The sequence below is a fragment of the Sodiomyces alcalophilus genome, assembly GCF_042370955.1.
Source record: "Sodiomyces alcalophilus JCM 7366 unplaced genomic scaffold ACRALscaffold_2, whole genome shotgun sequence".
NCBI classification, from domain to species: domain Eukaryota; kingdom Fungi; phylum Ascomycota; class Sordariomycetes; order Glomerellales; family Plectosphaerellaceae; genus Sodiomyces; species Sodiomyces alcalophilus.
The window spans coordinates 349,099-363,804 of NW_027263533.1; the positions used below are offsets into that span (position 1 = coordinate 349,099).

At 49.8% G+C, this 14,706-nt stretch overlaps 4 protein-coding genes across 4 annotated transcripts; 2 read left to right on the plus strand and 2 right to left on the minus strand.

Moving 5' to 3' along the window:
* Positions 1-407: 407 nt before the first annotated feature.
* Positions 408-662, minus strand: ACRALDRAFT_206652 (uncharacterized protein; the record flags this gene model as incomplete). Its single annotated transcript, XM_071022083.1, has 2 exons — positions 408-572; positions 594-662. 2 exons carry the CDS (start codon positions 660-662, stop codon positions 408-410), a joined length of 234 nt encoding a protein of 77 aa, XP_070876365.1.
* Positions 663-983: 321 nt separating this feature from the next.
* Positions 984-2,063, plus strand: ACRALDRAFT_1067955 (uncharacterized protein; the record flags this gene model as incomplete). The annotated part of the gene is made up of 1 exon (XM_071017507.1): positions 984-2,063. The coding sequence occupies one exon, from the start codon at positions 984-986 to the stop codon at positions 2,061-2,063; it is 1,080 nt and encodes a 359-aa protein (XP_070876366.1).
* Positions 2,064-3,508: 1,445 nt separating this feature from the next.
* ACRALDRAFT_2100042 (uncharacterized protein) lies at positions 3,509-4,403 on the plus strand (the record flags this gene model as incomplete). Its single annotated transcript, XM_071022992.1, has 2 exons — positions 3,509-3,882; positions 3,974-4,403. The coding sequence occupies 2 exons, from the start codon at positions 3,509-3,511 to the stop codon at positions 4,401-4,403; spliced, it is 804 nt and encodes a 267-aa protein (XP_070876367.1).
* Positions 4,404-4,762: 359 nt separating this feature from the next.
* On the minus strand, positions 4,763-8,559 carry ACRALDRAFT_1067957 (uncharacterized protein; the record flags this gene model as incomplete). Its single annotated transcript, XM_071017508.1, has 4 exons — positions 4,763-5,496; positions 5,570-6,270; positions 6,341-8,197; positions 8,519-8,559. The coding sequence occupies 4 exons, from the start codon at positions 8,557-8,559 to the stop codon at positions 4,763-4,765; spliced, it is 3,333 nt and encodes a 1,110-aa protein (XP_070876368.1).
* Between the last annotated feature and the right edge of the window lie 6,147 nt (positions 8,560-14,706).

The window sequence follows — 14,706 nt, forward strand, 5'->3', positions numbered from 1 at the left end:
TCCTGCCTTTAGAATCAATGTAATTCTCAGTCAAAATCCAGATTCTTCCTTGAAAGTGAGCATGGAAGTGTAAAGTTGGGGCAACCAATCATGCCCGGCCCCTATTCCTATTCAGGGGCTGAATAGAGCCTCAATAGGGGTCTCAATAACCCGAAAGCAGCCACTCCTTTTCATAGACCTCGCGAATAGAACTTACCTGGAATCTTCGGACAGCAACAGAGTACCGAGTAGAAGGCCGATCGTCGGCCATAGCTCTATTCTAGGCAAGGAAGACGACCGGGATGCTCGGCGAGCAACATGGAGGTACAAAGATGAACTTCGTCTTTGACTCGGTGTAAACGAGAATGAACGAGAATGAATCTCACCGTTGTGTCCTCGAATGTCTTTGTGAGTTCTGGGTTGTTCTCTCACTGTCGACCCTGCTGTGTCCTCCCATTGCCCGAATAAGGCGTCAATAAGCCGCCACTGGAGGGAGCTACAATACGCGTTGCTTTACAGTCTTGCTCCATGATGGCCCTCGCGTCCTCGCGATTGAGATAACCGGCCGAGTGATCTTTGTTGCAAGTCAATATCTGAACGAAAGCGTTAGTTACACGGGGTTCGTTGGGAGGGTAGGCTATTGGTAACCCCTGGCATCTCGTTCTGGCTGGGTGGGTTGCCATCTATCTTATTGGGGCTTTCGAGTCTATTCAACTCGGTATTCACGATCAGCCCTGAACAATGATCAATAGAGAGCACGGTGTACAACACCAAGCTGTTCGAACTATATCTATCCTCATGATGCGCCATCCGGAGTATCATAATCTTCTGTTCCTCACCCGCCTCAGTCATCTCAAGACAAGCACAAAGCGACAAGACAACACCTCACACAAACTGACTGGCTTTGCACAAAGTCTCTTCTCCTCCGGCGAGTCTATCCTAACCCATCTTCTTCGTCTCATTCCAACCATCCCCTTCGCCATTTCGAGATCCAACAGTCCGCCATGAAGCTTCTTGCTACCGTTGCCATCTTTGCGGCGGCCGCCAACGCCGCGGCCATCGCCATGCCCGAGCCGCAGTTCAAGGGAATTTGCACCAAGCCCGGCCAGGCCTGCCACAAGAACAAGCGCGACGCCATGCCTACTGCTATGCCCGAGGTCGAGGTCGAGGCCCGCGGTATCAAGGGAATTTGCACCAAGCCCGGCCAGCCCTGCTGGAAGAACAAGCGCGCCCCCGAGCCCACTGCCGTGGCCGAGGCCGAGGTCGAGATCGAGGCTCGCCAGATCAAGCCAATTTGCACCAAGCCCGGCCAGCCCTGCCACAAGAACAAGCGCGCCCCTGAGCCCACTGCCGTGGCCGAGGTTGAGGTCGAGGCCCGCGGTATCAAGGGAATTTGCACCAAGCCCGGCCAGCCCTGCTGGAAGAACAAGCGTGCCCCCGAGCCCACTGCCATGCCTGAACCCGTTGCTGAGGCCGAGGCCGAGATCGAGGCCCGCCAGATCAAGCCAATCTGCACCAAGCCCGGCCAGCCCTGCCACAAGAACAAGCGCGACGCCGAGCCGACTGCCCTGCCCGAGGTCGACGTCGAGGTCGAGGCCCGCGAGATCAAGCCCATTTGCACCAAGCCCGGTCAGGCCTGCTGGAAGAACAAGCGCGCCCCTCAGCCCACCGCCATGCCTGAACCCGTTGCTGAGGCCGAGGCCGAGGTCGAGGCCCGCCAGATCAAGCCAATTTGCACCAAGCCCGGCCAGCCCTGCCACAAGAACAAGCGCGACGCCGAGCCCACTGCCCTGCCCGTGGTCGACGTCGAGGTCGAGGCCCGCGACATCAAGCCCATTTGCACCAAGCCCGGTCAGGCCTGCTGGAAGAACAAGCGCGCCCCTCAGCCCACCGCCATGCCTGAACCCGTTGCTGAGGCCGAGGCCGAGGCCGAGCCGGGTATCAAGGGAATCTGCACCAAGCCCGGTCAGCCCTGCTGGAAGAACAAGCGTGCCCCTCAGCCCACCGCCATGCCCGAGGTCGACGCCGTCGAGCCCCGCGACATCAAGCCCATCTGCACCAAGCCCGGCCAGGCTTGCTGGTAAAGGCTTCCGCTTTGGTATGTGCTTCACCAATCTCATCCCCCTGCAACGTTGTTCCTCAAACTAACCTTGTGCTGGCATAGGAAGCGTGGCAACCAGTTCTCTCCCTTTCTCTCGATTCGATATATAGCATCACAACACCAATCCACCCTCTACCTCGGACGGGCGGGAAAAATAGGACTCGGACTGCGACAATTAGAATGACCACAAACCCGCTTCATCGTATGCGACCGAACAGGACGGGTTTATTCGATTCTTCACTTCAGCCATGGCAAGGAGACGGAAAGGAGGACACCATTTTCTTGGAAAACATCTTCCCTGGCTGTTGGTCTTTTTTTGAGAATTTACACAGCGGTTTGGTTGTACTGGTGGATTCGGTGGGAATATCCATGGCCGCTTTTTTCTTTACTGTCGCTCCTTTGCTGTAATTAGCCACTTGGGTCGCTCAGCTGGAGGCTTCACTTGACAAGAGTGTCTGCTCAGCTTTCGTGACTCGCGCAAATCAGATTTGCAGACGAAGACTCAGCTTTGCTCTGTCCTGTCCAGTCTCCAATAGAATCGATCGAGTCCACTTTGCTTATCCCCGTGATGCATGCGAAGAATGTCTGTTCGAAGTCATTGATTGCCCTGTCGACGAGTATCGGACGAGTGGTTTGGTCGAGGAAGTCTGCATAGACTTGACACGCCCGAGTGATGGACGCTCAAGAGACGAGCACGAGGACGATACGATACGTGGTGGGTGGGAGGATTTCCGTTCACCTCTACTGGACTCCGATTCGACAGCACCCGACAGCGATACTGGATACACACAGACAAGATCAAGGCATCCCTACACAACATCAGTGAAGCTTCGTCAGAGCATAAGCATGCGAATGATGGATGAATGTACGTTCAATCATTGCGATCCTTCCCATCAGCCCAAAGGGCGAAAAGCACCGCACCCAAGATTGTTCGCTTTCCTCTCCATTCTATCAACCAGTCTTTAATGGTCATGGATTTGCGAAAGCAAACCTCGCACCAAAGTAAGAGAATATGAATGTTTTATTTGCGTTGTTCATATTGAATGAAGGGAGAAGGAAAGAAAATTTCGACTTTCCGGTGGGTAAGATTTTTGATAAGGACGTAGTGTGGAAGAAGTTCGGTAAAACTACGGTGGATCCATGGGTGCGAGTACTTAGGTACCTCTCTCTACACGTGTACGATGTATTGGAGATGGGGTAATTAAGTTGTACCTAGGTACAAGGACGAACCGCCGTCATTACGTACCCTCCCTCGTAGATACCTCATCTCTCCTGTCCAAGGCTCCCAGCTCAACAACCTAACCCAGTAACCACCTGCGACACCCTCAACACGAGAAGATCCCGTTCCACATCTAGGCGACCCTGATCTATCAACGCGAATAACAACCCACCTGGTATTCGCAACCACCTCGAAACCCATCCGTCAAGATGGCCTCAGAAACCCTACCAAGATTCTTGCTACCGCGGTTAAGCTGGAACACGGCCGTCGCCCCTGCAAGATCGATGCGACCCTTAGCATCCCTATCCGTCGCCAGACCTAGCCAGCAGAGGTCACGGCCGTTCCATGGCGGGTCGTGCTCACCAAGATGCCTAGACCGGAGATTCACCCCACCGATACGAAGCGGCGCAACCTCCATCGCACAGAGCCAGTCGATCCAGAGAGCATTCCATGCGACGCCAACCAGACAACGCGACCACCACTTCGACACCCTCAAGTTCGTCCAACGGCTCAAAGGCGAAGGGTTCACCGAAGAGCAAGCCGCCGCCATGATGAAAGTCCTCAACGACGTCATCGAAGAAAGGTTCATACCTACATCTCCCCGCCCTTTCTCATTCTTCCATCCTCCTGCCCGGCTAACATGTCCTCTTCCCGTCCCTCTCCATCTCCTACAGCATCCAAAACCTGACCCGCACAATGGTCCTCCGCGAAGACGCCGCCAAATCCACCTACACGCAAAAAGTCGACTTTGCCAAGCTGCGCTCCGAGCTCCTCGCCGCCGACAGCACCGAGTCCAACGCCACGAGGGCCGCCCACGAGAAGCTGTCCAACGACATTACAAAGCTGAGCTCGCGCCTGCGCGACGAGATTGGCCGCACCCAGGCCAGCGTCCGGCTCGACCTCAACCTCGAAAAAGGCCGCATCCGCGAGGAGGCCGTCAGCCAGGAGCTCAAGATCAAGGAGACGGAGACCAAGATTGAGCAGGAGGTGGCGGCCCTGAGGGAGAAGCTGGAGCAGGTCAAGTTTCAGACCCTGCAGTGGCTCATGGGTGTCTGTACTGGTTTCGCCGCGCTGTTGCTCGGTGCCTGGAGGTTGCTCATGTGAATTGCGCGGGGAGGGGTCAGCGACCCCTAAGAGGGTTCTTTTTGGGCACACATGTGCTTGATAGCTGGGCTGTGTGTTCTTTTGGGCGTTGCTCCCGGTTCGTTCAGGGGTTCAAGCATTGTCATCGCGGCTGGGCCACTTGGGTGTCGACTAAAGTCACCGTACGTTACTCAAACTTAGAGGTTTCTTTTGTGTTTATATGATGGACGAGCTTCGATCCGAACTACATGGTCGCGAAGCTCAACTGTCTGATTCGTGGCAAGGGCCAGACTCAGCTGGAGGTAAGTAGCCTCTATACAGATGCAGTCGTGTATGTGCACGCCGTGTAATATAAAAAGACGTACGGCAGTGATCATACATCATGTTCTAACTTGGCCACTCCCAAAAATCTTATCCGTACGACTATGCCGTTCCCAAACAATGGTCGCATCGCTCTTTCGTTTATAGTAGACGATCCGGTGCTGCGGTATGAACTCCTCATCAGTTTGTTCAGACTGCCAAGACCCCAGAGGCTTCTCCTGGATCCCCTCAAAACGATCCAGGTAGCCGATGACATAGTCGTCGCTGTCCATGTTCGGATCCCACCGGAGGCGATTCATGACGTCCAATGCACTTCGAAGCTTCCCGGCTCCTTCCGGCTTGGGTCTCGCCGGCAACATATGCGGTCCGGCAGCGCCCCCGGTTCCCTGGCCGTCTGGGAAGCCAACATCCCCCTCCACTTCATCGTCGTCGTCATCAAGAAACTCGTCCTCTGAATCCTCATCGTCCGCAGCATATAGGCCCCACTCTCGGTGGTCGAGGCGAAGCGGACCGAGTTTGGTGCCTCGAATAACCGAGGTCTCGAACCACGAGACCGAATCGTCGAAATATTTCTCGTCTTCGCGAATTCGGCGCTCAAATTGATCCAGGACGTATCGGAGTTTCGACATTGTTGCTTCACTGTCCTCGTGTCCGGCGGGTGATGCGTCGGCAACTCGGCTCAAGCCGATGAGGTAAAGACCCTGGTAGTTATCTGTTTCCTCTTCCGACGTGGCGTCGACGAAACGTTGTGGCCATATTCTTGCAGAGAGGTCCTTGACTTGGATGCTCATGTCTATCTTCATGTCAGTGGGAGGGAGTGAACCGGGATAGAAGACTTTGGTCGTCGTGGGTGGGTAAACACGTACCTACTAGCAGGCTGATGCACCGTGATTCCAACCAGCCTAGTAACTTGCTGCCTTTCTCCAGAGACTTGCCCCAGTATTGAATGTTAAGCTTGACGTACGAGGGATATGCCTTTAGAAAATCAGACGTGCCCGACGAAGACTCCGAGACAACCGAATCGTGACTTCCAAGGAGCCCAGCCCAGTTTGCCCCTGGCCGGGACAGATGGTCGTTGGCTTTTCGGAACTCGGCAGCTATTGTCCTGACGTTGGGTTTGGAAGCGGCCGCGGCCGCGTTCAGAGTCGGCCCGTGCCACCCGAGGAGACACAGGGGCTCTCGAAATGCGCGGTGGTATCGAATGTCCTTGTGGAAGAAGGGGTCAAATACGGCGTGGTTTTCCCAGTCGAAACTCGCGTAATGATCAAAGAAAGTGGCGAGAAGGTCGGGGGTCGACACTGGTCCGTTCTGCTGCCAGAGCATCTTGCAGACTCGGACGAGCAGGATCGAGATGTGGATGCCACCAAAGTACCCAAACTTGGCTGCATAGATGCCGCGCTCTTGAGCCCAACACTTGATGAGATGATGGGCAATCCGATATTGAGCGAGGTCGGGGATGGACCGCTTTAGGTACGACAGATCTCGTGCGGGCTTGAGCTTGATCAGAGTCTCGAACTTGAGTTTGAAGACTTCGTCAGTCGGTGGACGTTTCATCACGTCCGGCCACCTGTGCTCACAGACCACGTTAGCTTCGCCTAAAGGGAGCGTAGACAGTTTGCTTGGAGGGGAAAAGTCACCTCTCAGCGATATGGCTTGCCTGGCCGTATTGCAGGTCAACCTTGATACCAAGCACCTCCAGCTCCAGCATGGTCCCCGTGTTCGCCCTGACAGTACGAAGAAGACGCATGCCAGAGGTGCATTTCCTGATCCTCATTTTGGCCAAGCGGAAGAATGTCCGTGGCTGCACAGACCCGATGAAGAGACAGTCAAGATCCGAGTCTGGCGACCAAACACCAAGGCCGTACGATCCTAGAGGGACCATGACAGTGACGACTTGACCACGCGAGGCTGTCGCAGGGCCCAGAGGGCCGGTTTCGAGCAGCACCTCCTTTAGGAGATTAAGAGCTCTGGTTCGAACTGTCTCATCCTCGCTTGTGGGGCGGACTCGTCTGTCCCGGAGGAGGTCACCGAGAGCTTCCGAGTCTGAAAGACCATCGCCCGCATGCTTAAGGGTCAGTGGCACCACGGGAAGACTGTTCGTCCCCAGCGCACGCTCTGATGGCCCCGTTTGCTTGCGCAACAAGCAGCGAATGCCCCAGTGGTCGCTTGCGTAACTTCTACCGGTCGACGTCGCGTCGTCACGCTCATTTGATGGGCCGGTCAGAAAACCGAACATGTTGAAAGCCGCGGACTTCAACACGCCGTCTGTCTTGAGCAGGATTCGGTCGTATCTTTGCGGTCGGCCGCTCAATTTGCTGGCGGATAATTTGGTGGATTTGGCAGCCTCCGGGTTGTTCGGCGGGTCAAAGGTCGCGCCCTGTTCACCTTCAAAGATTTCTGACGCGTGCGTGGATTGCTTCATATCGTCCGAGGACTCGCCCACTTCGGTCCGAGCGGCAGCCCACGCATCCGTGAGTCCGGCTCTGGAGACAAGGTTGTCGAAACCCCTCGTCTCTGCGGCGGCTTTTGCTGAGATGGCTTTGGACTCCAAGGCACGATGCAATGTGTGGTAGGAGGTCGCGACATTAAAGTCCCCCGCGATGATCCAGGGGCTCGAGGCATGCTCGTTCTTCAGGTGCGTCAGGATGTGCTGGAACTCGGTCCATCTGGCATCGACCAGGTCGTCGGTCAATCCCTGGCTGAGGTGACAGCCCGCGACAACCAAGGGCTGCGCAGTACCATCTTCGTCATTGGTTCCCAGCTCGCTGAATACCGCGATGCAAGCCCCCTTGTGACTACGGCGGAAAGGAAGGTAGCGCCAGGTGAAGCAGTGTCTGCTCAGCACTACGACGTTGAGGAAATTGGGAAGCGGGCCAGCGGAGGGTTGATGAGGTGGTGCATGGGAGACATGACGATAGTGGTCACGCACGCGCTTGTCTTGTAGCAGGTAGGACAAGAAGTCGTCGGTGACTTCCTGCAAGACGAGGACATCTGCCAGGGCCGTTGGCGAGAGGAGGTTCTCGACGAGGAGCGGATAGCGGACTTTGGATGGTGGAAAAGTAAACTCGGCAAGGACATTATAGCTCGCCACGATCAGGTGTTCTGGGAGGCTCATAGCTGCGGCGTCGGGGCTAGGGAGGATTTGGGGGGATACCCAGACCCCGTCGTAGTCTGAATACCGGCGTGCGGCTCGCACGGTAGCTGGTGATGCAGCGTCAACTGGTGCGTCGTAAAAGGGCGTTCGGTCCATGTGCTCAAGTGACAGTCGGTCCAGGTCGATTGTGGCCCATGGTAGCATGACGCCCGAGTCGCTTCTCACCAGCACAAATAGCGTGTTACACTCCCACTGGATCTTTGGCAAGAGTTTGGTTTTCTCGAGAAACAACCTGTGCGCATCCGACCCTGGCGCAGCATCACTTTGGCCGACAGTCATATGGAGCCTGTAAGACTCTCCGGCGTGTCGTCCCAATGACCTGATAATATCGGAGCGAAGGCTATCGATTTGATTCGTGGTGTTTATGTTGCCATCGAAGAGAAAGAACGTGCTTCCATGCTGACGTGGAAAGCAATCTGCCGAGTCTAGAGAGAGGGTGGTCCTGGGCGAATACGGCGGCCCTGCTTCTCTTGAGAGGCGATCGCGCAAATGGGAGATGACCTGCTCTAGCGTTTGATCAAGGTCGCGTGGAGGAGCGAAGGGGTAGAGGAGGTTGACGTGCGGTGGCCACCTTCCAAAGGCTTTATCATTGGCTTGGCGAAAAGTATCCACGGAATCCCATTGATCTCGAGGTGGAATGAAGCACAATGCGGTGTCATACTTTGTGCTGCGCTTGGAGCCGGTCTCCGTCTCGTTCGCCATGGTGGCCGACGGTGGTGAAGTACCTGCGGAGGAAGAAAGTAAGGAAAGATGGGATGGTAGCCGGCCGGACAAATATCGATAGAAGATGGAGACGTCTCGATTATAATCCCGGCGTGGTCTTGTCCGAAGAATGAAGTGTTGAAGCTGAAAAGCGCAATGCAACTTCAAGAGAAGATTCCTAGCGAGGGCGACAACGAGATATTATATCCCAATCACCTATACGGCAAGCCATTATGGACTAGTATATCTGCGAATCTTCATTTCTTCCCGTCTTCAACGTATCAAGGCCACAAATGGCGACCGAGCACCTGAAGTTGCAGTCATTCGGTGAACAGAGAGCGGGGAGGCGTTGATTGAGTCATTGTAATTTCCGTATTGGGTCGAGAGGAATCTACAGAGTAGCGGGAGCTTTCTTAGACAAAGTGGCTCTTGGATTAATAGCGACTCGTCTACTTGTTGGTGCAAAGCAGTCGCATCGAGGGCTTATAGCTCCATCCCAGCCAAGACATGAGAAGAGAGAAGAGCATCTCGACAAGAGGTCTGCGATATTCAGCAATATTGGAGGGCCACTGGGTTGGTGATTCCACTGTGTACCTTATCTGTACCTACGTTACACGTACAGTGCGTGTACTTTGTCGACCAAGGTAGGTACCGAGACATGTTCCATAATCGATCTCCCGGATGCTGTATGTACATATTTCCGATTCTGCAAGTTCTTGATGCCTAGGTACCTAGGAAAACAAAGTGATACGCGGGAGATTTTCCAATGCTTCAATTCTTCGAGATACACTCTATACAACTCCCTCTTATTGGTCTGTCATGGGTAATGCTTGAACCACTTGAACGACGAGTTACTGAAGTACATTGTAACTTATCGACTTGGCTTCGGTGACGTATTTGGCTGGAAGGCTCTTCTCTGCTGCCTGAATGTATTTTATTGGGAAACACTGCGGCGCCCGTACATTTTGATATCGAGCCCGTAAAAGTGGAGTCATAACCCAATAAGTTCTCTTACCTGCAAGCACTCCATTTTTCTACGGTTAAGCGAGGTCTCGGCGGGCCAAGGTACATACAGCTACATCACATCAATACATTTTATCGTTCCATCATATCCATTCTATGCTACTGGCTTAGAAAAGAGGCTATTTTAACACCTTATCCTGGAGCTGCTGCTCGATCATAGTTAATAGAACACTTGAACTAGAAATACTCAAGGAGGCGCGCTGATAGTGGAATTAATACAATGTAGCTGTATATACCTTGGCCCGCCCTCGCTTAACCGTAGAAAAATGGAGTGCTTGCAGGTAAGAGAATATACTCCACATTTACGGGCTTAATATCAAAATGTACGGGCGCGGTAATCTTTCCTATTTTATTTTGCCGTTACGCGTCGTCGTGGTCCGTGCATGCTATAGCTATAGCTGCATTTGGAGTACCGGTCTATGTCCCCCCCTGCTCGGTATTTGCTGTCACCTCAAACCTAATTAGGAAGGTTAGGCGAGGCCTCGCATATCCGGCGTTTTGGCTGCAGATACGCCGTACCGGTATATCACGATATCCTAAGACAGCTAAGTCATGGTGTTGAGTTTTGATTAAGATACCGGATTCTAAAAATAAGCTGAAATAGCTATGATTATAATCTATTTCTAAACCTCGACTCTCGAATAAAACTGCCCTAAGTATTATTATTATCTATCACGATAAAACTGCTACGATTATAACTATTACGATTACGGCCACCCACTTCTAGGCGGCGGCTGCTACTATTAGACCTAAAATTCATTCCTAGGCGCCTATTAGTTTAATAGCGGCGGCTCTATAAAAGGAGGTAGCGGCGGTGCGTAGAATAGCTATTACTAGGTCGGTATAAGTAACTATTAAGGCGCTGCCTACTATATTTAGCTAGGAACTACCCTATACGGTACCTATAATTACTTACCACGCAGAGCCGCTATTATATCGGCTCTAAACTCGTTAAGTAACGCTCTTATAGTCTTAGCGGTAATCGTAGTAGCGGATTCCGCCTAATTAGTCCTTCTCTAGGGCTACTATAGTTAATCCTGCTTATATATTATAGGTTTTTATATAAGGAGTAAAGAGAGTCGTTAAGACTATAATAAGAATAGGTCACGAAGCTAACCTTAGGGGGGGGAATAATTATAAGATTGTTTATTAAGCCCTCCCTTCCAGGACTTAACAGGAAAACGTCTACTTTAAGGTCCCCTGGCTATCCTCCTAGTAGGTAGCCGAGCCTAAGGCCCTAAGTCTTAAACGGACTCTTACTGACTTAAATAAACCCGTTTACGTGCTAGCCTAGGGTCCTCCTAGGGGCGGGTTCCGTCCATATATTCCTTAATATCTCTTATCGCCCCTTAACTGGAATACCCCTGATATCACGCCCCCCTTCCATAGCTTATATCCACGGGAGCCGGTGTTTATTATAGGCTCGGCCCGCTTAGACCTAACCCACTAAGACCACCGGTCCTCTAGTAACCCCCTCCTCTAAGTAACCTAAACCTCTAAGTAACCCCCTAGGCCTCGTATAGTATAGCCGTAGTTCTTTATAAATAACAGGGCTTATAGTTATCTTTAAATAAAGTATAACTCTCCACGACCCCCTTTATTTATATACTCCCTTACGTTTATACCGGGATAAAGCCTAACTTACCTAAACTAGTACCTTAACGATAAAGGCACTTAATTAAGCCTAGGGCTTATCCTTTTAGGTAACCCTTAGGTAGCGGTAAAGGGAATTAGAAATAATAAATAGAATCTATAGGCGCCTATCCTCCTTAAGCGCGCCCTCCGTAATTCCCTTTTACCTACTACCACTGCTATTAGGCCGACCTATAGTTACTATAAAGGAGCCGTAGCTTAATAATAAAAAAGACTCTCCTAGTCCGTAATTAACCTTTTTTACTTTTTCTAGGATAGTCGTGACGTCTACCTAAACGTCGATAAATATAAAGCCTACCCGTAGGCGCGTATACGCGTATACTATAATAGTGCCTTAGACGCGCCCTTTATTAACTAAATAACCGTATTATGGAAGGCCTCGTGATATATAGTAGAATCTGGGTAAAAAGGGAAAAAGCAAAATAAAAAGGGCCCACCTTAGGTTATACGACCACTTAATATATAGGAACCTTTTATCTACCCGACTTATCTTATTGTTTTTTCCCCCTTTACCCTTTCTTAATTACCTATCTATATTACTAACTCCGTCGCTATTATAATAAGTCGTCCTACCCTATCCACGTATAGGGCGTGGACCTATCCTATAGGCTTATTTATCGCGATATATATTATCTTAAGGGTCTACGTGTTATCCCGGCAGCGTACGGGTTCGCGTATTAGGCCAAGAGTTAACTAATATCGCGGCAGATTATTATTATTATTATTAATATTAATAATAATAATAACACTATTATATAAGTATCGTGTCCCCTTTAGGGGAAACTAAGGCTAACTTATAGTATTCGAAGTAGACTATCGTATAATAGCGCCCCTATCCTATAAAAAGGGTAAAAAGTCCGGCGTAGCCGGTAAAAATAATAAGTATAGCGGTAAAAAGTCCGATACGGTTAGTAATAAGTCTACCTAGGTAGCGCCTAAGGTTATCGATAAGGGTATAACTAAGACTACTAGGAAGAAGGCCCGGTAAGCGGCTCGGCGGGCTTAGGCTAAGGCTAAGGTAGCGGTAACGGCGGCTACTCTTAAGTAGCAGCTATTATAGTAAAAGTAGTAGTAATAGCCTAACTTATTATCCGAGTCGTTATCGGATTCGAGCTCGGAATTAAGCTCTGTTTTATTATTTTTTTCCTCCTTAGAGGATAAAGCTATTAAGTAGCTAGTTACGGCGGTAGCTTTAGCTAGATAACCTATGCTAGTCGGGACCGTTAAGCAGCCAGTTACTATAGTAGCTCCGGTCATTAAGTCGACCGGCCCTCCCCCTTTAGAGAGCGATAGCTTATTTAACGGTGCTCCTAAGTACCTTAACGCTCTAGAGGGTATCCTTAACTATACTAGTAAGGACGTTATTATAGGCGGTGGTACCGATAAAGCCACCGTCTTTACTAAGGAGGAGGCTTCCTTTAACGGGTTATTATCGTCGGAGTTCATACCCTTAATTAATAGGTCTAATAATAGACCCTCGGACTTTAGCGATAGCGACGGCGTCGTTATAGCGGTGCGTCCTGTTATTTTAGTTAGGTCTAGCCTAAAGCTTTATACTCCTTATAGGCGGTATACCCGTAGCTTTATTAGCTTAAAGCTATATAGCGATAACGCTACCGGTCCTATTACTATACGGCCCTACCGCGGTAGTAAGGTATCCGATAAATACTATTACTACTAGGATAGTAATAGCAAAGACTATAAGTTAGTATATTCCTACCTATAGCTATAGCCCCCTTCTTTTTAACCGCTCCTAAGGTTACTAACTAAATATAGCTTTTATTATAGGCAGAGTGGGCAGCTAAAAAGCTATAGAAGATATTAGTAGCGGCCGCGCGGGGCGGCGATAATCTTAATAACTATATTTCTATAGGTTAACCTAAAGTATACTTAGTATATATTAAAATAATACTAATCACGTTTATAGCGGCGGGCCTATCGGGTCTAAATTAAGTTACGGCGGGCCCTTAAGGCTATAAAAAAATTCGCTTATAATAATAAAGGGTTCGACCCTATAGCGCGTTATCGCTAAGAAGAGGAGGAAGAGGCTAAGGAGAAACGGCGCGGCGCCTTTATTAAGATAAAGCGTTATCTAGCCACTATTAGCCGTTATCTAGGCCAGTTAGTCTAAATTAAGAAATCGAAGTTAGCGGAACTTTATAAAAAAACCGACTATAACTAAGCTTTGGTCGTTATTAGGTATAGGTTAGGGGGAGTTAGGGGGGAGGGGCGTTATAATTACTTTGTTTTTTTTTTTTTTTTTCCTTTTTTTTTTTTTTTTCTATTTCTTAACTATCCTATAAATAAAAAAGTCCCTACGGGGTATAACGACGCTATTAACTAATACTATCCTTTTAATTATAATATTCCTTAATAAGCGTGTTAGGGAGGTATCTCCGCGGCTCCTATATATTATATTTATATCTATAGTCGGTCTACTTAATAAGGTATTCACGCCTATTACTATTATAACGATAAGCCAGGACCTCTTCGACTTTATATTTATCGGACTCCTAAGGCTTAACCTCTATATCCGCGGGTATAGGCGACTTACTATCTCGGGACTTCTATGGTTTAAGGAGGGAGATTAGGAAAACGTTATAAATCTTTATAGACTCCGGGAGTTATAGCTTATAGGCGAGCCTATACTATCCTATTACGGAGGTAATCTTATAGGGGCTAAGGAACTTATCTAATAACTTCTTATTAGGGCGGCGCTACTTAATATTCTTCGCGGATAATAGTATATAATCCCCTACCTTAAAACGCTAGCCTATACGGCCGGTATTATAATACTTCTCGTAGGTGGTTTAGGCCTTCCTTATAAGGACCTCTATAGCTCTGCGATTCGATATAAGGTGCTTTACCCTTTACTTAGCTACCGCGGCGCGGACCTTGCCCGACTTACGTATCTATATATTATAAGGCCTACGCGGGTTAAAACCTATTAATATAATAGAAGGCGTTTACCGGATAGCCGAATACTATATAGTGTTATACGTAAACTATACTAGGGGTAGTTAGTCTACCTAATCGTCCTGCTATAGGGAATAAAACGCCTATAAAAAGTGCTTTAGGTTCTGATTTTAGCGCTCTGTCTAACCGTCCGTTTAGGGGTAGAATATAGTAGATAGCCTCCTTATAACGCCTAGGAGGCTATATAAGGTGGTCCAGAACTTACTAATAAATAGGGACCTATGATCTAAAACGATACTATCGGGTAATCTATAAAGGCTAAAAACATACACCTATAGGATATAAGCTAGACCCTTAGCTATTAGGGCGCTACTATGAGGGACGTATAACGCGTACTTAGTATACTAACACACTATAACCAGGATAGCGTCCCTCTTTTTACCTTAGGACGTTATAGGGGGGAGACCCGTTATAAAATCTATTAAGATCTCTTAAAACGGTTATTCGGGCACGGGTAAAGGTGCTAGGTACCTAAAGGGCTTATACTAATAAGGC